This window comes from Mirounga leonina, unplaced genomic scaffold, assembly GCF_011800145.1.
Source record: "Mirounga leonina isolate KUSES-001 unplaced genomic scaffold, KU_Mleo_1.0 Mir_53, whole genome shotgun sequence".
Lineage (NCBI taxonomy): Eukaryota > Metazoa > Chordata > Mammalia > Carnivora > Phocidae > Mirounga > Mirounga leonina.
This window is the reverse complement of record NW_023270807.1, coordinates 21,301,858-21,325,833: the sequence shown is the minus strand read 5'-3', so window position 1 is coordinate 21,325,833 and position 23,976 is coordinate 21,301,858. Positions and strand designations below refer to the sequence as shown.

General features: G+C 35.3%; 1 protein-coding gene across 1 annotated transcript in view; it reads left to right on the top strand.

Annotated features, from left to right (window-relative positions):
- The window catches only part of BMP5 (bone morphogenetic protein 5), a 115,175-nt gene extending 94,176 nt beyond the window's left edge, over positions 1–20,999 (top strand). Inside the window, exons 4-7 of the mRNA XM_034991577.1 lie at positions 2,188–2,382; positions 13,887–13,963; positions 15,489–15,599; positions 19,006–20,999. Coding sequence (XP_034847468.1) covers positions 2,188–2,382; positions 13,887–13,963; positions 15,489–15,599; positions 19,006–19,155 — 533 coding nt within the window. The 3' untranslated portion in view covers positions 19,156–20,999. The remainder of the gene's footprint in view (positions 1–2,187; positions 2,383–13,886; positions 13,964–15,488; positions 15,600–19,005) is intronic.
- Positions 21,000–23,976: the final 2,977 nt, after the last annotated feature.

Sequence of the window (23,976 nt, the reverse complement as noted above, 5' to 3'; positions counted from 1 at the left end):
ATTTCAAGTGCTACACCTGAATAAACATGTTGTAAAAGTGTTTATGTATTGAAGTGGGTCAGTTCAAGGTATGGTATTTGGCTGGAACTTCTAATTTCTCTTTTTACAGCAAAAGGGCTGCCAGAAGGAGGAAGTCTGAGCTGAATTAATACATTTGTTACAGTGGAAGTAGAATGGAAACTGCTCTGACCACAAATCAAACTGCCTCTTTCATTTATGCCAGTGATAGAGTTTTTCTAAGAAATATAGACTCTGGCAGAGAGCCACCGTAAGTTTGCATTTAAAAGAGAAACCTATGTGTTTATTTGTTTAAGGTTTACTGCCTTGATTATTTGTAAGTTCTTTCTTCGGGAGGACGGATGGTAGTGGCGTTTGTGAGGCAGATACCCTTTTAATAATTGTGGGAATGGAACGAGTTTTCCGATACGTTGTAGGACAATCGATGAGGACACGGATGCTGCTTGGATTAGCGCACAGTCTTTTTTTTTTTTTTTTTCTTCTTTTTTTAACCAATACCTCCACATTTAAAGGACCTCTGTGTCACTCCCAACAGCTGCACAACCTCACATGACACAGTCTCCTTTTCTGACGGTAGAAGGTCTCTGCACAATACAAGTATACACAAAAGTGTTTATGCTGCCAAAATAAATTTTGTTAAGAGCAAGAGTTTATTTGCTAAAATGCCATTGATGCCGTTTCAAGGACTTGTTTTCCTTTTCTTTCTTCTAAGGTGGGTTAGGTCTTATAATGGACTGAGGTTACTCCACAGTCTTTACTGAATAAATATTTTAAGAAAACATGCACATCTCTCAGGGGGCAAGGTAGAGTCAATCATGCACATATTTCAAACCACATTATATATTACTCTTAAAATATTGGTAACTTCTGTATCTAGAGTAGAAACTTTCCATGAGTTTTTAGTAATTCTCAACTAAATTTACAACCTAAGGCTAAATAGTTCATCCTCCTTGGGCGATTTTCATGGAACTACATATCAGCCAGTGATTATATGTATATAACATAATATATATTTTATTTTCTATTTTTATTTTCTATTATTTTATTTATATATTATATATAATTTTCAGTGATTTTTTAATTAGAAGAGCATAACAACAGTGAATTGTAGAAAGGGGAAAATAGTAATACCTAACTCCTAGAGTATTTGTAGAATTAAATTAAATATCGCATGGAAAACACTTAGAAAAATACCTAGCACATCCATAGCAAGTGCTCCAAATACCTTTGGCATTACTGTAAGTATTATTATTACTACCCAATGGGAGAGGTTTTTATCAACATCTATTTCTAGCCTCTAGGACACCTTGACCTCTAACGCATTCCTGCGCAGGCTCCGGTTGCAATCATTCTCTGATACACAACCACCCCGATGGCTCGGAAGGGTCTGGGATGCACACTGGTTTAGAGACAAAAGTGAGTCTCCAAACTCATCTGGAACTTTTCTTTCTTAGAGTTTCCAGGTTGGTTAACAAGTTTTGAAATCCTTTCAGTAAACATTCAGGTGTGTCCAAACTCAGAGAGGGAGGAACTCTGAAACTGCCATGATTACTTCAAAATACTTTGTGTTGAGAAGGAACTGGAATTTAAAGCAAAACTCCATCTCCAGCAGGGGCTTCTAGAATGACCTGTGAAGAGCTTTACGTAGAGCATAACTTTGTCAAGTTTGCTGGGCACAGGCCAGAGGTGAAGGGGGAAGGCTATCAGCACTAATTAACACTTGCAAGGCTTGAAAAAGCTGGAAAAAGTGGAAACAGCCAGGCAGCCATTCAGCTTTTATCACTTAGAGGAAAATTATAGGGCATTTAATGCAGAAGAGCCCATAGCTAATATTTTTGAAATTGTTATTTAATGTGGACATTTCCAGGCTGATGGTAGTGAAGCCTTTCCATTTAAAATACTGCTGACTTCCAGGTCTGAGAAGGATCAGTTAGTGAACGAAGCCCGAGGGCGTTCTGTGGTGAAGAATGATGCAAAATGTAAAACCAAGCATGGATAATTGTCTGTAACGGCAAGCTTTCAGTGTTTATAAAAATCTTTGGCCTGCAAGGAAAACATTCTGATAATGTTTTAAAAAGTAATGTTACTTTTTCAAAGCACCCTCAGAATTCATTCACATCAGGTAAACTTTCTTTCTCGTAAACCAAGCGCTTGTGCTTTCTGTTCTAGGACGCAGTATCAATGTAAAATCCGCTGGTCTTGTGGGAAGACATGGGCCTCAGTCAAAACAACCGTTCATGGTGGCCTTCTTCAAGGCAAGCGAGGTACTTCTTCGATCCGTGAGAGCAGCTAACAAACGGAAAAATCAACACCGCAATAAATCCAGCTCTCATCAGGACTCCTCCAGAATGTCCAGTGTTGGAGGTAAGATAAAGCCAGAGCAACCCTTGTGCACAGAGAGTTATGGGGTCATATGTTGCAAATCAAGTAGCCACAATAAATTTACCCTCTGGCTATACCTTTGTTTGGTCTATTAAATCATCCGGCAATGCTTCGAACATCCTCAGAATGTTTCATCAGTGAATCACTCAGTAATTCATTTCAAAATATACATGACTTGCCTTTGTATGTTGAAAGATTCAGTTCAAATTAAAATCAAGCTGGCAGTAATAAAATTATGAAATGGCTACATCAACAAAGTCTAGCCAAAACTCAACTACACAACTTGCTGAGTTGACTTCTTCGGGGCCTCTCAAACATCGATGGGCAACAGGTAAATTCAACATAAAGAGATTTCTTTAGTACTTAAGACGATACATGTGAATCATGCAGTTTCCATTTTCTCTGACAATAAAAGCAGCAGAGATTATACGGAAATTGAGGTAATATTTACATTTCCATTAATTATTTGGAAGACTGTTATCTAGATAATCTACTTTATGTGTGTGTGTGTATGTACACATATGTGTATAAAATCTAGTAACAAAATATTACAGATGCACAATGATCCTAATGTGCTCACAATTTAATCTATCAATTGATAAAAGAGGAGATAAAAGTACAATCTGAATGAATCTAACTGCCAAAATCTGAAATTATTGAATCATTTTATTTATACCAATAAGTACCTTGTTTAGTCCAGGCTGCAAACAGATCTTCATAAGCTGTTCTTAGATGAAAATGATGGCTATTTTATTTCAAGAAATTTTCTTTATCTCTAAAAAATAAATCTGTTTGAAGGGGAAAGTTTATCCTAGAACATCCCAACTTAGTACAATATGTTTGTTCATTTGAAAAATATGTGTTCTATGTTAATGGCCACCATATGCAGTGTACTTGCCAGGCCCAGTGGATGAGCTGGTGAACAAAACAGACACGATCCCTGCATATGGTATTCAAGCAAATTAGAATGCTTTACTCTTCCAAAAAGACACATTCAGACAGTATTTGCCATTATTCCTGAAATCTTCATTTTTTTCCCCAGTCACTTGAAACTGAAAAATCATACTGCAATTTTTTTATTATTCAAGTGTGTATGAATGTTAGGTAAGAATGATTATAAATAAAACAAAAAAATAGTTATATATATATTTATATATTCATAACTATAACTATATATATATATATATATATATATATATAATTTTTTTTTTTTTTGCACCTGGAACTCTCAACAAAAATACTAAACTGGAATTCATTGGAATCTTCCTAAAATATGGGCACCAGGACAATCATGTTAGATAGAAGTCTATTTGATGTATTTAGTAACAGAAATGGGGAAGATTTCTATATGAAATTACATTTACTGAATTACATGCTATATATAATGTTTTAAAATAGTTTTCCCAACAAATAAGTTTAACCATATTTTTCACTTGAAAGTAAAACATGATATTAGTGCCTTGTTACAAAGCTATTTTATAAAGATCTTCATAAGATATTTAGTTTGGCAAAAATTATAATTGCTTAATATGAAAGATGGAGAAAAATAACTTTCTAAGACCTTTTCTTCCTTGTAAATACTAGCCTGTCAAAGTTGTATATTTTTCTTTTCATGTAGAATGGTTCTGAAATTGCTTGAAATGTTTTTAATTTGATGTAGCGGACTGCATTAAGAAAAAGTTTTGTTAAACCATGAATAGAATAGTGAATAATTTTTGAGGAAATTACAAAGGGAAAAGTGTAAGTCGCATACTTATTATTGGAGCTCATAAGGACTGTGGCAGAGGCGTTCCAGAGACTGAAATCATCAAAGTCCTTTTCCCTATTGGTGAACTCTATTTATCTTCTCTTTCTGACCACAAGTAACAAATGTACTTCTATAACTAGAGATTAATAAAACACATGGAGCAGAAATCATGTAACTTTTCACCAGTTTCCTAACACCATTTAGAGTACAAAATTATTCTAATATAGACCAATATTTTCTTTTTAAAAAGTTTGTCATTGGCAGCCATTTCTGTGAAATATGTGGTAGATAGTTTTGGAGCATGTCCATATTTTGATAATAAGAAAGAAAGTAGCTGGTTTGTGTCTATGAGACATAACCTTTCAATAGGTAGTAATCAAGCAGACGGGGAAAAAGTCTCATAGGATTTGGCCTAACAGACAGGGGCTTAAGGAAAGGGAATGCTAATATAAACACAAAATTTGATACTTAGGAAACTTGAAATGCCAGTGAAATTTTAAAATTATTCAAATATAAATAATAAATGCTGCAATAGTACTAAGCCTTTACAATAAAATACTGTTTGAAGACTACACTGCTAAGAGAGAAGCCTGTGGGGGGGAAGAGGGTTGTATTAGATGTTTGCCTGATTGCATTTTTTTCTGCAAAGCATGTGTCAAATGTCGAAAGTCTCAGTTAGTGCAGGAGAATTAAAACCCAGGTCATTCTTGCTTTCTCTACCCAATTTCTTTCCTGTTTCAAAGAGTCTTGCCTTCCAACTCTCAATGATCCTTTGTTCTTCTATACTCCTATGGAAAAGCCTAGAACAATGTCTAGCACAAAACAGGAACTTGTTAAATAAATTAATGTGTCTGCTGAATGGAAAAAACTAAATTCCCCTTTCAGGTGAATATACACAGAAACACTGCCCCCAGATTTTCAGCAGAAACTGTCCTTCTTTGTTCCTCTTGAGATTTTTGGCAAGGAGGTTGAGCAAACATATTGTGTGAGATATTGCCTCTTTCATGAGGAGGCAGCATAATAGATGTTTACTTGAATTTGGGTGTGGAGGAAAGGAAATGGAGGTAATAGCTAATTTTTTTGTTAGCTTAAAAAGGCTTTATGTACTAGATTGATAAGGTCTTAAAGAATCTACTGAGAGCAAGACGCTCTTCTAAGGACTATATGAGTGCTGAAAAGAATAGAGTATTAAGAATTTGGAAGAATTAATAAGACAAATGGCAAGTCCTGGTTCGCTGCAGAACTGCTTGCAAAGATTGCTGATTGTGTGCTGGATATTAGGGATTGTTGAAAGTGAAGCCAATCCTTAATGACCCTACCTGAAACCATGGTGATTTCTTAGGCCAAGTCTTTCAAAAAGTCATTAAAATGGAGACATTCTCTACTTATCCTCAACTCTGATAAGTAGTATCTTTTGCCTAATATATATAACATAAACTCATGCCACTTGGACAAACAGATGTTAATCAAAATCAGAAAGAACAATTAATTATAATGATTTCTTTAGAATGTTTTATATCATATAATTAATACATATTTTCATTACTTAACGATAATCAAATCATCAATAATACTAAAGTTCTGGGGTGCCTGGGTGGCTCAGATGGTTAAGCATCTGTCTTCAGCTCAAATCATGATCCCAGGGTTCTGGGATCGAGCCCCACATCAGGCTCCTGGCTCAGCAGGGAGCCTGCTTCTCCCTCTCCCTCTGCCTCTCTCCCTGCTCATGCTCTCTCTCTCTCTCTCTGTGTCTCAAGTGAATAAATAAAATCTTCAAAAAAAAAAAAGAAAATATTTAATAATACTAAAGTTCTCTCTTGATCACCTAAATCCTTTTGAGATAGGTTACTCTGATACAATTAGATCAACATGGTACCTATACTTGCAAACCTTTTCCCCCATATATACATCTCTTTTGGAGAATATATTTTTATTATGTGTGTTTAATTACATAAATGATATATCTCATGTATTTTTAAAGACTCTTTTTTAGAGCAATTTTAGATTCACAACAAAATTGAGAGGAAGGTACAAAGATTTCCCATATACCCCTGCCCCGCAATGCTTAGCCTCCCCCATTATCAACATTACTCATCAGAATGGTGCCTTTCTTACCAAGGATGAATCACAAGGATGAATCCATAATTGTCTGAAGTTCATAGTTTACATTAGGGTTCACTCTTGGTGTTGTACATTCTGTGGGTTTGGACAAATGTATAATGACATGTATCCATCATTGTGGTATCATACAGAGTACTTTCACTGCCCTCAAAATCCTCCTTCCTCTGGCTATTCATTCCTCCCTCCCCTTAGCGATGACTGATCTTTTTATTGTCCTCATAGTTTTTACTTTTCCAGAATGTAATAGAGTTGGTTTTATGGATTTTTTTTTTAAATATGTCTCTGCCATCTTTCAAATTGAGTGACCTCACTCTTTTTAATGGTTGCAATATAGTCAACAGTGCTTCTGTCAGAGTTTATTTGGTCATGTCACTCTTAAAAGACATTTTGGTTGTTTCCAAATTGGGGCTCTCAAGATCAAGGCTGCAGTGAAAATCTTACAAGGCTGCACATGTGAGAATGTTTCTGATCCATTTGATTTCTATAATAATTAACACTAAAAACTGTTACTTGTGCCCTGAATCACACAAAAATTTTGGAAATCCCTCCTAAAACAGCAATTTTGGTGTCTATATTATCTACCTGTACATTTATTTATCTATCATCTATTTATCATTTTGTCATTTAATCCTGGGCCCACCACTTCTTATTTGTATAATCTTGGACAAAATGTCACCTTTTTCTGCCTCTGTGTCTTCATCTGTAAAGTGAGAATGTTAATAGTATCTGCCCCCTAGGATGAGATTACATGAGTTGTGAGGATTAAATGAATTAATATGTGTAAAGAACTAAGAACAGTGGTGCATGCTTATTTAGTGTTAGCCATTATTGTTGTTACTTCTTAAATGAGTTCATATGGTTTGGTTTTTCAGAACTGGTACATAAATAGTTCAGACTGTTACATCAGAGAAAAGTAGAAGCTCTCTTCCTAAAAAGTACCAATACTCCTGGTATTTCTTTACCTTTGGAATTTCTTGGCCTTTGAGACTTCAGAAGCAAGAAGGATATTAGAGGTTTTAACTAATTTAACTAATCAGAGGTTTTAACTAATCTACCTGAGCAATTAATTATATAATATAAAATAAATGTGTCAATAGACATTAATGCATTGTGTCTGTTGCCAAGTCTCTGTCTAGAGAGAATATATCTGGGCATGATTTACTGTAAAATAGATTTATTCAATATTAAACGAGCATCCATTGTGTGATAAGCACAGTATTAACTATATGCTGATAAAAGATGGATAGCTAAGGATCTTGCTTCTTAAAAAGCACTCCCACAGACAATAGGAAAGACATGAGCATTAGTAATTATTAAGAGGTCAATTCTATTAGAGTAGGTATAAGGTACTCAATAGTAGGAAGGATAGAGCACCTAAGCAGCACCTAGGAATGGCTCCAAAGACTTCTTGAGAGACTTATATGAGAAAGAATAGACATTTTCCAGAAATGGAAGGGTGGGTGAGGCCATTTTAGACTGATGTGCAGTTACAGAGCTATGTATCCATGTTAAATAGCTGGGCATGCAAGTTTTCTTGTGAGAGAGGTGTGAGAAAAGCTAGAAAAGTATGCAGGAACCAAATTATAAAGACTAAGGTGTGCAATAATAAGGAACTATGGTGTCTTCATGTAGGCAATTGGAAAAAGGAGTGCCATAATCAGATATGCATTTTAAAAAGTTAAATTTGGCATCAGAGTGAAGGATGGGATGCCGAGAGAGGAAACTGAAAGCCCAAATAATGATTAGGAATCTAATCCAACACTCCAAGCAGTGAAGATTATACATTGAAGAAAGGGAAATGGAAACCAAAGCATGTGGGTGGGACCAGCAGGTGGTGATGAGACAGGACTCTGGTTTGGGAGTATCAAGAATAAGTGGAAGGTATAGGAAAAAGATATGGATATGAGCTAAGATGAAGCATAGGACTTGGCAGTGCCATAGAAAATAAAGTAAAAGAAAAAAATCAGGAATGAAGCCTCCCATGGGAGGATTAGTCCTTTAAGTATAGGCAAGGAGAAAAAGCAATTCCATAAAAGAGACAGAGACTTATGGTCAGAGATGGAGGAGGGGAGCAGGGGTGAATTGTTATCCTAGGACAAAGTTACTGGAAGAGGATGTTGAGGAAGTATGAGGTAACCAAGAGAGCAAAGGGTTTCTAACAGGTTATCTAGACTAAAAATGAGTCAGTCAGTGGGCTTTGTGGACCAATTTAAAGTAGGACATGAGGGAGAAAGAAAGAACATCAAGAAACTTGCCAAATGTTCTTACTTGGGCCACTAGATGACAAGTAGTGAGCATTTTTTTTTTTTTTTAAGATTTTATTCATCTATTTGACAGAGAGAGAGAGAGCACAAGCTGGGGGAGCAGCAGGCAGAGGGAGAAGCAGGATCACTGCTAAGCAGGGAGCCCAATGTGGGGCTCGATCCCAGGACCCTGGGACCATGACCTGAACCAAAGGCAGCCACTTAACTGACTGAGCCACCCAGGGAACCCAGTAGTGAGCATCTTAAGAGTATAAGGTCAGAAGTAAAAATAGTGAGTAGGAGGCATCCAGGAAGCTTTTATTTAGAGATGTCTGGTAAGCAGTTGGAAACTCAGGTTTGTGGACAGTTTTTTGTCAGTAAGCTCAAAGATGAAGATATTAGCTGGATCATCCACATAGACACTTTGCTAAGCAGAGTTAAGCAAACATACCAGATAGTTATTATTTTGTGGTATCTGTTCTGTGTCAGACATTTCTACACATAGACAAATACAGTTATTCCTACACAAATCAATAACAGTAACTCTTAGTGGGTTGTTCATAAATTCAATCAAGGAATTCACTGGATATGGAAGATGGTGATTAAGATAGAATAGTAGTAGCATTTTTATTTTATTTTATTTTTTTAAAGATTTTATTTATTTATTTGACAGAGACACAGCTAGAGAGGGAACACAAGCAGGGGGAGTGGGAGAGGGAGAAGCAAGCTTCCCCCAGAGCAGGGAGCCCGATGTGGGACTCGATCCCAGGACCCTGGGACCATGACCTGAGCCGAAGGCAGACGCTTAATGACAGCCATCCAGGCGCCCCAGTAGTAGCATTTTTAAATCCCTCATCTTTGAAGGGATTGTTATGTGTTTGGGGTTTATCCTGAATTTCTCTACCCCCAGGGCCATATCAAAATTTACATTATTAAATAGTTTATTATAGCTTTATTCCTGCTTCTTTACCTCTTACACCTTCATTCAGTTGTCATTTCCATTTTCTATAAATTAGCGAAAATCCCAATGCTTAGGTGCTAACTTCCTTTGTCTCCTTTTTCTGTTGGGAACTGAGCATGAGAATGCTAACACTTCTTTTGTTTTGAAACACAGTATCTCATCATATTTGGCTTCTTTAAGCTTTTGACATGTTTAAATGTTAAATTCTATTTTGGATTTTTTTCTTTTATTTTCTAGATATATCTACATTTCATCTCTTAAGCCAATATTAGATTTAAACAATAAAAAATGAAACCCATATTGGTATATGGAGTTGTCTGGATTTAAATTTTTTTTCCCCCCCAACTTCATTGCTAAACTAACCCATGTTTATTTATTTGGTTGGTTGTTTTCAGGGACTGGTGGACAGACCTTTGAACTCCCATGTAGAGTTCAGGTTTTTTAACCTTTATGTATGTTTTTTTCACAATTTTTTTCTAAGACAAAATAACTTCTTAAAAGTTTTTAAGAAAAGCTGTTTGCAGAAATTGATCATAAAGAAGTTTGTGTTAAGTATTTAGCAATACTTCCAATATTTTGGCCCTGGTTTCCCAATAGTGTTACCATTAAAAGACAAAACAAAGAAATGCTGCATTTGGAATATCTGCATTATGGTTGAGGAATGTCAGCATGCTTTTCTAGTGTCCTTGTAGCACCAGAACATTTTAGTAATTTCTGTTAGAATTCATTTCTGGGCAGGGTAATCTGTAGTAGGTAGTATTATGTCCATTTCATTTTAATTTTCGAGGGGCTATCAATCACTATTTTTTAGAGATGTAAATTTAATTTCCTTGCCCTTCCTCCTTTAGTTTATTCTGCCAACCATTTATAGTAAACCTAACTGCAGACTTTGCTGGTTTGGGTACAACATTTATTTCACTCATGCATTAATTTTTATTTCTGACAGAATAAGCATATGGTCCTAATGCTCTATGAAATCAGACTCTTGGAATCAGATTCTATTATAAATTCCATTGCTCGTTACCTTTATGTGATGTTACATTATATACATCACTTAGCCTGTATGAAAACCTGCATAGATGGAACAGATCTATTTTGACTTTTAAGTTTTACTTTCTTTTTTTATAAACATGGAATTCGTGTAACCATATACGTAGTTTATGGCTTTTTATATATACTTGTATGTGTTATTGGGCACAATGTCTTTATTCACATTCAGTGTTTTTAATTAAGACAAGGATGAATGAATAAATATTCCCATTATTGTCTAATGCAGGGGCTGGTGAAGCAAGGCCCGGCGGCCTGTGTTGGTATGACACAGTTGCTAAGAATGGTTTTTACATTTTTAAATGTTTGAAAAAGACTCAGAGGAAGGATAACATTTTGTTTCCCATAGAAATCATATGAAATTCAAATTTTAGCATCCGGAAGTAAAGTTTTATTGGAATATAGCCGTATCCATCCATTTACATAGTCTATGACTGCTTTCACGTTATAGCGGCAAAGTGGAGTCATTGCAAGGGAAGAAGACTACTTAGACTAAAATACTTACTATCTTTAAAAAAAAAAAAAAAAAAAGTTCCTGACCCCTGGTCTAATGCATAGCTGACTTTTTTCCCTCTAAATTTCAAAAAGTTTACATAATCAAACTAACACCAGAATCAATAATTTCTTTTCCCTAAAAATGATACAGAGAACTTATCCATTTAATGTTATTGTACTTAGTGTTACCATATGCTTGTCCATCGCCTGGACAAAATTAACTCCTTGCGCCATTCTGATCAGGGAAAAAGTTTACCTAAAGAATAAGAGTGTTGCATTCCAAATAAATTCTCTTTCTCCATTTTCCGTCATTATCTACATACTTAATTTGTTTTAATAAAGCTAATTGCACAGCAGGAATAACTCTGACCTAGAAGTAAAAAAGTCTGAGTTCAATATTTAATCATTATTTTGTTTTCTAGGCAGAAATTAAATAAAGAATTACTTGAAGTAGCTGTGAGAGGTGGATGACAAGACCCTCTAAGACAGGCTCCATGGATTTTTGAGGTGCCTATGTTTTCATTAGAGGCTGAGGATAATTAAGCTGGAAGGTGACATCTTAGGACACACTACTCTGCTGAGTAAACTGCTACATTGATTTGACAGAGAAGACTGTCAGAGTTAACGTAGTAGTTATTCCTAGAAGAAAAGATTAGCTGTCTTCTTTGAGGATAAGTTATTTTGCTCCCTAACCCTATATTTTTTCCTCTTTTGTATTTCGTATTGGAAATAATAAAAATGGGTTAGCTTTTAGAATGCTGTTTGTATAAAGTGTGAACAAACGCCAAAGAAGACAACAGATTTTCTTTTTTTTTTTCAAAGATTTCAAATTTTTTTTTAAATTATTTATTTATTTATTTGAGAGAGAGAGTGAGAGAGACAAAGAGCACAAGAGGGGGGAGCGGGAGAGGGAGAAGCAGACTCCCCGCTGAGCAGGTAGCCCGATATGGGACTCGATCCCGGGACTCCAGAATCATGACCTGAGCCGAAGGCGGTCGCTTAACCAACTGAGCCACCCAGGCGCCCCGACAACAGAGATTTTCTGTAAAGCTCTGTGTTTCTTTAGTATTACTTTAGTCCAGATGCAATATTGAGGCTCTCCTTTAATCCTTAATTTTTTTTTTTTTTTTTTTTAGGAGCAAGCAAGAGGGTGGGGGAGGGGCAGAAGGAGAGGGAGAGAGAGAATGTTAAGCAGGCTGCACACTCAGCACAGAGCCTGACGCAGGCCTCGAATTCATGATCCTGAGGTCACCACCTGAGCTGAAACCACAAGTTGGGCGCTTAACCCACTGTGCCACCCAGGCAACCCTAGCCTTAATTCTTTTAAACAATTATAAAAGGTTATGGGTTTTTCAGATTGTATTCTAAAATATGTAAAGGAAATAATGTATTTCCTTTCCTTCCAGTCATTTGTGGAACACATTGAGGAATTCATTTATTAATTCCTCAAATATTTATTGAGTACCTACTGTGTGTCAGAGACTGTTTCTGAAACTTGGGATATATTCAGTAAACCAAACAGAACCAACTAAGATTTTTGACCTTGTAGTGCTGACACTCTAGGGGGAGGAAACAGAAAAGAAGAAATGTGCATAATAAATGAGTAAAAGGGTTGACATATTAAACAATAAATGAAGTGGAAAAAAAATAAGAGCAAGGTGAGGGAGATCAGGAATACCTTAGTGGGAGTTGCAGTCTTAAATAGGGTAGTTAGTGAAGGATTCACTGACAAGATGATGCTTTAATGAAAAGTTGGAAAAGCTATAGGCGTTAGCTGTGTATATATATATCCAAGGGAAAAGCATTAGGAGGAGAGGGAAGAGTGAGGGTGGGAGGAAGCTGAGCTGGGTGGAAAACAGCAAGGCAGTGTCATGGCCAGAATGGAGCGACAGAGAGGGAGAGTAGTGGGAAATGAGTCAAAGAGGTAATGGGGTCAAATCAGATAGGGCCTTGTAAACCACAGAGGATATTTCAATCTTAGTGCTACAGGGAAACCCAGTGGGACTTCTTGCTGGGCAGTGATATAATTTGAGTTACTTGTTAGAAGGTCTACTTGACTGCTTTGTTGTAGATGAGCAAGAACAGAAACAAGGAGAATTAGCAATGAGAATATTGCAATGATTCAGGGGAAAGATGATGGCAGCTTGGACCAGGAATAGTCATGGAGGTGGTAAGAGTAGGTGGGTTTTGGACCTATTTGAAGGTAGAATGTGTAGGATTTCTTGATAGATTGGATGTGAGAGTAAGAGGAAAAAACAGCATATTTTGGCTTTCTCTCTCTCTCTCTCTCTATTTCTGTTTCTCTGTCTTTGCTGGGAAAGCTGCCATCAGTCAAAAATGGAAGGGTCTACATGTTGGACAGGTTTTGGGGGAAGAATCAAAAGTTCAACTTTGAGTATTCTGAGTTTAATATATTTATTAAAATAAAATCAACTCTGTAAGATTCCAGTTGGTACTTTCCCAGGGTCTGCCTCATGGAAGATGTTAAAAAATATTGCATGAATATTTAATATATGAAATATATTAAGTACTACTATAGTGTGAATTAATTGATAAATGAGCATTCATTGAGCAGCCAGTACTCAATGAATGACAGGCATCAGATTGTGCACCATAAAACAGGGAGTCTAACCAAATTCTTGTCAGAACCTCACAAGGTAAATGGTATCGACTCCATTTTACAGAAGAAGAAACTCCGGACAAGTGATTTGCCTACAGTTCACGTGGTTAGTTAAGTGGCTCTAGCTTTAAGATTCAAGTTCATATTTTACAACATCAAATACAGCTTTTTAATTTTATCAGTGATCTCACAAAAGAAATAATAGGATACTGATAGGCTGACATTTGTTTAAAATCTGATTTTTATCTTCAGATTATAATACAAGTGAACAAAAACAAGCCTGTAAGAAGCATGAACTCTATGTGAGTTTCCGGGATCTGGGATGGCAGGTAAGGACAATCAGTCAACTTAGGTGTTTCTTTTCTCTTTTATTATAAATCTGGAGTTACTCGTAATCTTTGTTAGTAATTTTTCCAGTACACTAACCAATTATTTTTGATATGACTGTTCAGTATATGGGTTATCCACATCATTTTTATTTCCCCATTATCCTCCCACCATTGAAACATCATTATTAAGGTTTACAGTAAAAAACAACTATGCTGAAGAAGAAATGTAACCCTATGATATTTAGAAGGTGGGAAAAGGTGCTGTTTAAATATCCCAAAGTTTTAATTTTAATACCATTTTTTCAGATTAACTTGAGCAATTCCATTTGCCCCCAAGGCCTCAAACTCTAGGGCTAGGAAATAGAATCCTTGACTACAATGTCTGTTATAAAGTAGAGCTACAGAAAAAAATTTTTTTTTCCCCGAACCTAAAAGTTTTATCGCTGTCTTTTCCATATGCTTCCCAAACAGGGTGAGGAGGAGGATTTAACCAAAATAGTTTTTTTTTTTTTTTTAAGATTTTATTTATTTATTTGAGACAGAGAGAATGAGAGAGACAGAGAGCACATGAGAGGGGGGAAGGGTCAGAGGGAGAAGCAGGCTCCCTGCTGAGCAGGGAGCCCGATGCGGGACTCGATCCCGGGACTCCGGGATCATGACCTGAGCCGAAGGCAGTCGCTTAACCAACTGAGCCACCCAGGCGCCCTAACCAAAATAGTTTTTAATGTCTTTATGGATTGGTACTTTAAATTGAAGTCTTTAGACTACATTATCCTATTACAATGGATTCGCAGAATTGAATTTGGGCTATCCCATTGAAAAATAATATAAAATGTAAGCATTTTAAAATTTTATGATAAACTTTCAACACAATTCATTCAATAAGTTTTACTTCTTGGGGAAAAAAAAATCAGGGCAACCTATGCCCATTTTTTGGCTTCCCCCAAAATTTCATACGCAGTTCTCAAGAATTTGCTCCAATTCATTTCATCCAAAGAGACTATAAAGTTAACACGTGAATGGAAAGAAAAACAGTAAAAGGAACAAATATTAAAGCTTTTGGACGTTGTCAGGCTTCTAAAACCAGGAGTGAGTTATTAAGAAGTAATGGGAATTATCTCAATTAAGTTTATTCTTCTTTTCCTTTCTGGTTAGCTTGAACTTTCCAGAGTTCATCATTTCCTGTTTAAACAATATTTACAATGCTATTTAATGATTATGGTTTTATTCATGAATACATGAATTAATGCATACTATGAATATCCTACATAGCAACCTCTTGGGAGAAATTACAGAGGGCAATTTCTTGTGAAAATATTTATACTTGTGTTGTAAACTTCAACTTAAAAATAAATTAAGGGCTTGAGGGTGGCTGTCTTGTTAGAATAATTGTTGGATGAAGAAGAGAAACCTAGCCAGACTAAATGTGGGTATTATTTAAGAATTACTTTATTTTTATTTTGGTGATTTCTTTTATTCTTTTTCTTTTTTTTTCTCTTTCTTTTTTTGTGTGTGTGCATTCTAGGACTGGATTATAGCACCAGAAGGATATGCTGCATTTTATTGTGATGGAGAATGTTCTTTTCCACTCAATGCTCACATGAATGCCACCAACCATGCCATAGTTCAGACTCTGGTATGCTTTGTCTTCATAGAATTGAAAATGGTTTTTGATACAAGCATCATATAAACGTTATTTTAAAGGAAAGCATCCATTTATAGCTATAAATGCATTATTTTTTTCTTTAAAGCCCTTTTGGTACTTTTTTTTTAGAGCCAAAGTAACAATTGTGGGTATAGTCAGGAAATTCAGGCTGGTTTAAAGAATAGTCCTGATTCCAGAATGGGGAAGGATTCAGTTAGGAAAATTGGAGTAACCACATGAAGTGGTCAGTCTGTACTGATTTCTTCACTATGCAATATGATTAACCACACAGGTTCCCAGGGGCTATTTCTAACCTAGCAATTCATTAGTAATCACTGCAAAAACATTGACTAATGTCCTTATTGAATTTCATCTGAGGGCTTTTACTCTAATTATTTAAGAATGTTCCACAACATACTTTAGTATTATGAAACTTCTTCAAGTAGAATATAAATAAGTAGAAGATTCATTTCTATTTCATGATCCTTATATTTTTTATAATCTTTAAGGTGGCATTTCATCTTCATTTTTTCCTTTCCTCATTCAGGAATTTAGCAGTGATTTAATCTCTAATAACCTGGGCTTATTTTTGTGAAAACAATAATGAAATGTTGATTTTGTGTTCTCTAAATGGTTGTACTGTATCTAATGAGCTCATGAAAGCTCTTGAGAGTCTGACATACCTGCCTTATGGTGTGGGACTTACTGATCGGGCAGAGGTACAATCTCTGGAAGACTAAGTGAGAGGCTCCTAGAAGGTGCAATAGACCATGTGATAAAATTCTGAATTAATGTTTTGGTTAATATGAACATTTTAACTATATGTCATCGAGATAGAAGGAAGAGGATAAATTGTTTTAGATTCAAGACTTAGTAACAGAAGTAGCTATTTGGTGAATGGCAGTAGGAAAGTAGTAGCCATAAGGAAAAAATAATCTATCTTTGTGGGTAAGTCTTGTTTATGATCAACAAAAAAAACTGAACTATTAGAATTTGTGGGTTGACTCTTGAGGTTATTTTTTTTTTCAGAATTAATTTAAAATTTAAAGCTGATGGAAAGACTATCCCAGTTTTCTTCTGAATAAGGAATGGTATATATAAATTGACAGATTAAATCCTTGAATGACTTGATGTTTTCTGGTCTGGACATCATAGGTACTGGAAAAGAGACAGCAAAGATGCACGTCTATGGCAACTAGAGCGTGGGTGTTGCCAAAAACTCTGGAAATAACCTTGGAGTAAAGACAAACAGAGAGATAAAACAAATGCATATTTTGAAAGGCGGTCATTTATAAATATTCTTCTTCTTATTCTTGACCAATGAGATTGCCTACTTCTGTGCCATATGCAAAGTATAGAGGAAGTTCCTGGGGAAATTTTAAGATTTGTTATGCTTTCATCTTTGCTATATCTATAAATAGAAGTACTTCTTGATACAGGATCTCATTTCTGGGGGATGGGGAGCTTTTCAAGGATGGGTGTGTTGTATTCCAACTTCTTCCAGTAAAAAGAATCTCTGTGAACGCTAGCCGTCTAGCCTTGCCTATGGGGATTCATGATGACCCAAAAGGCAAGCACAGAGAGACAAATGCAGCTGTTTCAATCCTTGGAAGAATAGCCATGGTCACCGTCTTTCCATAGGGTCAAAGCTACAGCCACTCTTAGCTTATAGAGGAATGACACTTAATATCTCAGAAAATTCTTTGCCTCCTTATATTGTCATCTCAATGACTCAGAAAGCAGACTTCTGCTTCATTAAATATGTATCTAATGTATCAAAGGTTGCCTCAGGCTAAGCAATGCTTAATTATTGAAAAAACTCTGTCAAAACACTCTCCCTCTCATTTTTCTTTTTCTTTTTTCTTATGAATATATAACCACGTATTGTCAGCTTTTAGGGCTGTAGTCTAGAAGGCAGTGTCAAAAAACAAACATTAAAAAAAACCCAAAACATCTGATGGGGACTTGGAACAAGACCCTGCTCTGCCTCACTGTCCTGGGATATGGGACATAAGTAATTGCAAAACTTGAAGCATACATGGGAAGTTTGATTTTTTTTTTTTTTCCTGGCATTGTGCACTCTGTACGTTTGTTCTGTGAAGTACATGAAACAAGAAGACAGGCATGTTTGTTGCTAAAGGAAAGCATATTTGTGACTAATATGTTTGAGAAACCATTCAAGAACAATCCATTTTTTTTTTTTCAGAACGATTGCTTTGCGAAGCTGCCAAGGTCATTGAAACAAGGGGTTATCAATCATGTATGTGTGGGTTATGGAAGATCAAGCTGATGAGGGACACAAGCTGCATCTGAAATTTGTAGAAACTATCCAACTTTTAGTTTTGTGAGGTCTTAGGAAATTTCAAGTTCATGTCAGATCACCTCATTTTTCCTGCTGTTTCTGTCCACATGCAGGGCTCCTATATCATTTCAGCCAGGACATTGTGCAGCCAAAACTCTAAGAGGCTTTTTGTGGATCCCTTAGGACTCATCAGTGGGACTTCCCATAAACTCCTTTGGGGGAAGGGCCAGGGTAGGTGGGTGGGAAAGGGGGAACCATGTTCTGGCTCCTTGCTCAATGATCGCAAATCATAGGCAGACTGCCAGTCTGATCAAAATGAGAATAAACCCTTTGCTTAAGCATTTCACTTTCAGTGTACAGCTACCTTTTGAGGCTTTTGGAAGAGAGTGATATTCAATTTGTAAAATATCGAGGCTCCGTACTTCTGATTTAGCCGAACGTGCTTTTTGGCACTTGTCTAGGAGAGAAGGAAAGTAAAAGGATATTAAACTCCAGCCAGTCTGGTAAAAAATTCTGTAGAGAAGAGTTGAAGTCATTGCTTTAAAACAAGTTTTGGATTATACCTGGAGTTCACTTTGCTGTGATTTTTATGTATCCTTTACTGTGGAAAATTAAGAGTTGGTGTAACTTTTATGATTTATTGTTTGCCCTTTAAAAGATAATTCTTAGATTCAAATTTTTCTATAGTCTCATTGTGTCCCTGCATTGATTTGCATTTATAACTTTTGTATTTCTCATGAAGTAGATAGAAGTAATTGTTTTAACCAAAAGCAACTCAGTGCTAGTTGCCATGTTCTTTCCCCCAGGAAAATTTCCACCGAATATTCCGTAGAAGGAGTTTTCCTTATTTGGTAGAATATTTTTCAAGGCCCCAACACATAATTAGAACTGGTGAGTTGACTCTAGGTGTTAATGCTTAAAAATACATCCTTCACTACCAGTCCCCAACCCCCAACTCAGCCATTGAACATAAATAGAAGAGTGATAGTTAAGGGTGTGCCTGATAGTGTGACAAAACAAGAATATTATTTGAAAGCTGTAGACAAAGTGTCTATCTTGTTTCTTAAAAAAACAAAACATGTGTTTCTTTCCCAGGTTCATCTGATGTTTCCTGACCACGTACCAAAGCCTTGTTGTGCTCCAACCAAATTAAATGCCATCTCCGTGCTGTACTTTGACGACAGCTCCAATGTCATTTTGAAAAAATACAGAAATATGGTAGTGCGCTCATGTGGCTGCCACTGATGTTAAGTAGTAATGGTAACAAGAAGAAGATCTGTATTAAGGTTTATGACTATAATAAAAAGTATGCTTTCAGACAAGAAGGGAATTTCATAAAATTAGTCTGGTTCATTTCATCTCTGTACCTATGTACAATATTGTGTATATAGTCACTTTTATTTATTTAAAGGTATATATTCTCCTTTGTGGATGCCTTATCAATAAAATCTATTTCATAGGTCTGTTACACAATAGATAGCCTGGTGTAACTTTCAATGGGCTATGCTAAGTCCAATTCAATTCCATTTCAACATTTTTTCTAATACGATTTTTTTATAATGTTCTGAAATTAGTCAGAACTCCTTTGCATGTTAATCACTGGTGAAGGAGATTGAATGCATTTGGTTATGTTGTGCCAGTGAAAACTGATAGGATATTTATTTAGAAATAAAACTAAAAAAAAAAAAAAAAACCCAAACAAAAATGCTTGGATAAACACAATTTTTCTTTCAGAGTTTCTGCTTCATTAGATAAAGTGAAATGTTGACCTGGATTTGAATAAATAAGCTGTAGGCAGAACATAGAGGCTGAAAGATTACACATAATTGTTATAACTGTTTGCTTTAACAGAGTTGGTGTAACTGGAGGAGCATGTTCCTTCTTGGCTTGTGTATTGTAGATTTTGCAAAGCGCTCAAAGCTTCAGGAATTCTGTGGAGACAGGCTTGAGCCTGTGTCCATAACTTTCCAAGTTAACACTAAAAAATTGTAGTACAACCTTCTTACCTCAAATAAATCATGTCTGCCTATTATCTAGAACACTACTGCTGCAGATTTTTTTCAGATTTAAAAACAGTCCAAAATAAAGAAACATTTACATGCGCTCTACTTCCCTCCCCACAGACAAGAGTCACTGCATTCATAAAACATAGCGCGCAAAGATGCCGACAGAGCCATTTTCTTTAGCTCTCCTTTATAACTGAGTTTGCTGATTGATGTGATGCAAGGGATTTTATTTAGGGTAAAAGCACTGAAACTAAAGTGAAGGAAATTACCAAAAATCCCAGAATGGCTTTGACAGAATTGCCATTTCGAAAGAACAGCTGAAATCCATTTTTCATATCTTTGAGAACGAGCTCAATGAAAACCTTATTTTGTAAGAGGATTTTGTAAACCTTCCTCCAAGCACAAATAATTCCAAATGGGAAGGTTCTGTTGTGTGTATATGCATGTGTATTCTTCCCTCTGAAATTAATTTATTTTCTTTCTTTGCCTTCTAAGGCTTTTCTTTAACACACATTAACTTTCGGAAGAATGACATTTAGATGGATTACTTGCAATTTATGGTGGCTCCACGGTTAAGCTTATTTACAGCTCATCTAAAATATTCATAAAGCACCATTTATTAATCACATTTTTGGACTTTTCAAATAAAACTTATATCAGAAATAGCTTCAAAAATATTATGGTTTTTGTTTGTAATTCAGGTATATTACAATGTTGTTTTAAAATACAGTTTATCAAAGAAAATTTGATAATAACTATATTGGGGGGTACATTAAGTAATATATTTTTAAATAAATAGTGTACCATTGTAAGAATAAGAAACGGAAGTCTATTATATGATTCTTCAAATGTGCTGTTTAAATATATTTCTATATTTTAAAATATATTAAACTTGTGATGTTAGTTTCTACTGATTTGGCTCTTTATTTAAGAGGGATACAAAAATGTAAGTATGTCATACGCTGAGACTCTAAGAATATCAGATGTAAAATGTTGGTGGATTACATGATTCCTTATGTTGTTTTTAATTGCCAAAACTGGTTTTTGTGTTTTTAATAAATAATCCACTGTTAAATGGATAAAGCAACAATCCATGAATTAAATATCTTCTTAATCTGCCCAAACAACAAAGAAATTTTTAAAATAGCAAAAATGATAAGGATGGAAAATTATCTCACTTGTTCTTTTTCACTTGAGAGGAAATAATTGGCATCAGTATTTTCATAATTTTTCAGACTAGGTATATGACTGTATATACATATATGCACATATGCTCAGTTAAATTATTCTCAAATAGCTATAACAGTATATTTGTAGTATTACTTTGGTAATACTTAAGCTACTATCAGAAGCCAGAATAATGTAGCCTGTTTTAACAGGATCCAAACAACTCAGGACTTTTTAGCTAGTTAGGTATTGGCTTTTTGTTTGTGTGTTTGTTTTTAAATTTCTTGCTTTATATGTATCTTGCTTTCTAAAGTGGCCCTAACTCTTTTTGAAAGTAGAAAGGCATAAATCACAAATATCAAGTTCTTTAAAACTAAGGCAAAAATAAATCGTCTGCGGTGAACTAAAGAAATAAGAAAAACACAAGAAAGAAAATCGAAAATTATTTTTTTTCTCAAGAACTGTCATTTTATAATCCCTATTTCACCGTCATCGAATCTGAGCCAGAGTCTACTGGCTACTATACAGTCTGGCAAATATCATCTCCCAAGAAATTTACAATGAGTAATGTTTTTGATGCAGTTCCGTTCAAGGCAGAAGAAATCCTCTTTCCCAAAAACAAGTCACTATCTCATAACTACTCAGTCAAGTGCTCCATCTATCATCCAATTTTCATTTCAGATTATTTGCAGTTCTAGGTTTTCTCCTTTGCATTTTATTTTATTTTTTCAGCCTGGAACTTTTTAAAGTTAGAAGTGAAGATGCCTTTGCTGATGAAACATATACGTTGCTAAGTATACATATATACATCTGTATTTTATCACGTTTGGTTAAGATCATAATTGAGGAGAAAGTAGGAAAAGTAACAATCAATGCCAGTATTTATTCTTATTTAGGCAGAAAAGTGACACTATATCCAAGTTAGCAATTTAAAAAGAGCAAGGGTTCTGCAAAATTACCTCAATGTCTGTTGTAATATTTGTTGGTTCTGCAAAATTACCTCAACGTCTGTTGTAATATTTGTTAAAGTCGTTTGAAACATGGGTCTTTCAAAGACAGAAGAACCTGGATCAGATATAGCCTTTAAAAAGAAAGAGATATTTCAGAAGTTTTAAAACACGCACCTTAACCTTTGCATCTCAGTTTCAACTTTGCAGAGGCAGCTAGCCTCCCATCATTCCTCAAAGGTCAACACATATACACAATGGAGAGAGAATGGGTAGATGCACTACATCTTCTGAAGATTATATATAGAAGGATAAGAGACAAAATACTGCATAAACAGTTCCTGGACCCAGCCAGTTTGGAAACAGAATCTAAGCTGAGGGGTTAGTGAGGTGAACAGTATTTTTTCCCCAGTTCGCAGTGGCTACTACTATGTAGTGAAATATAATAGAACCTACTTAAAAAGTTGGACTGTGTTTATTTTTCTGCAGATACTTATAGAAAAAGCCCAAACTAGGGAAATAATTCTCTATTGAGCCACAAGGCCAATAATATATCTTAGATTATGTATCTTTATACTTTCTTCAATAATTCACATACACCCACATACATACACACACTTATAAATAAGTATATTTTTATATGTTTTAAAGAAGAAAGAATAAAAACACAAATACAAAATATTTTAAGTGAACCAATAGGACTTTGGGGAAAGAAAAATATAATACAATGGGAAATTTGAGAGAACTTAAAGCATATGAGGATTAAAGGGAGTTCTAACGTCCATTTAATCAGTATTCCAGAAAACTGGAGACAACTTTTGGGCTAACAGCTGACCTCTTTATCAGAGCTGGCTCCTCAACTTGGAAGTCAGTCAACATATAATGGCTATCTTCAGACTGCTAAGGAAAAATAACTGTCATGTGGAATTCTATATCTAGCAAAACTATTCCAAACATTAGAGCAAAATAAAAACACTCTTAGGCAAGTAAAACTGAGAGAGAGTTTATCATCAACAGCAAAGGCACTGCTAAAGGTTTTACCTCAGGAAGAAAGACAGCCCCAAAAGGAAATATATATAATAACGATGAGCAAGAAGATGGGAGACATGGGGCTAGCCTAAAATAAATAATAATGTCTCATAATTGTGGTTTTAAAAATCAAAAGAATTAAACTGTCAAATCAGGTTGAATAGAGTCAACATACAATGGAAGGTGGATGGTTGGAAATAATAGGCTTTGCATTTTACTTAATGATGATTAAATTAAACTCATTAACTTCAGAGCACAAAGTAGTGTGTATATTTTAAATCAGGGTTGACAACATTTTTCTGTGAAAGATGTGATAATAAATATTTTAGGCTTGGGTTTTCTGTCCCAACTACTCTACTCTGCTGTGGGAGCAGGAAAGCAGCCATCGGCGATATGCACCCTAATATGTGTAACTGTATTCCAATAAGATTTTACTTAAAAAAAATGTGGTGGGTGAGGTTCGGCCCATAGTTGGTACTTTCCTGACCCCTGTTCTAAACCAGTAGAAGGGATAATTGCAATGTGGTAACATACAGTCAATTCAACAAGATAAAAAAGAAGAAACGGGTTTTAAAAAACATAGCAAAGGGGAAATATTGCATATAATAAAATGATGGAAGTAAATCCTTACATAGTCACATAATATTACATGTAAATGGACTGAAAAGATCACTACCGCCGGATTGGATTCAACAGCTAGTAACGTTCTGTTCAAAAGAAACACACCTAAAACTTTAAAACACAGGAAGGTTGAAAGTAAAAGGAAGGTAAAATATATACCTAGACAATACCCACCACAGGAAAACTGGGTTAATTATATTAATGAAGTATATTTACATTTTAATACAAACCAGTCATTACTGTTTTGAATATAAGGACGACTGTTGCCTATTGACTTCGGCATATCTTCTCATAAA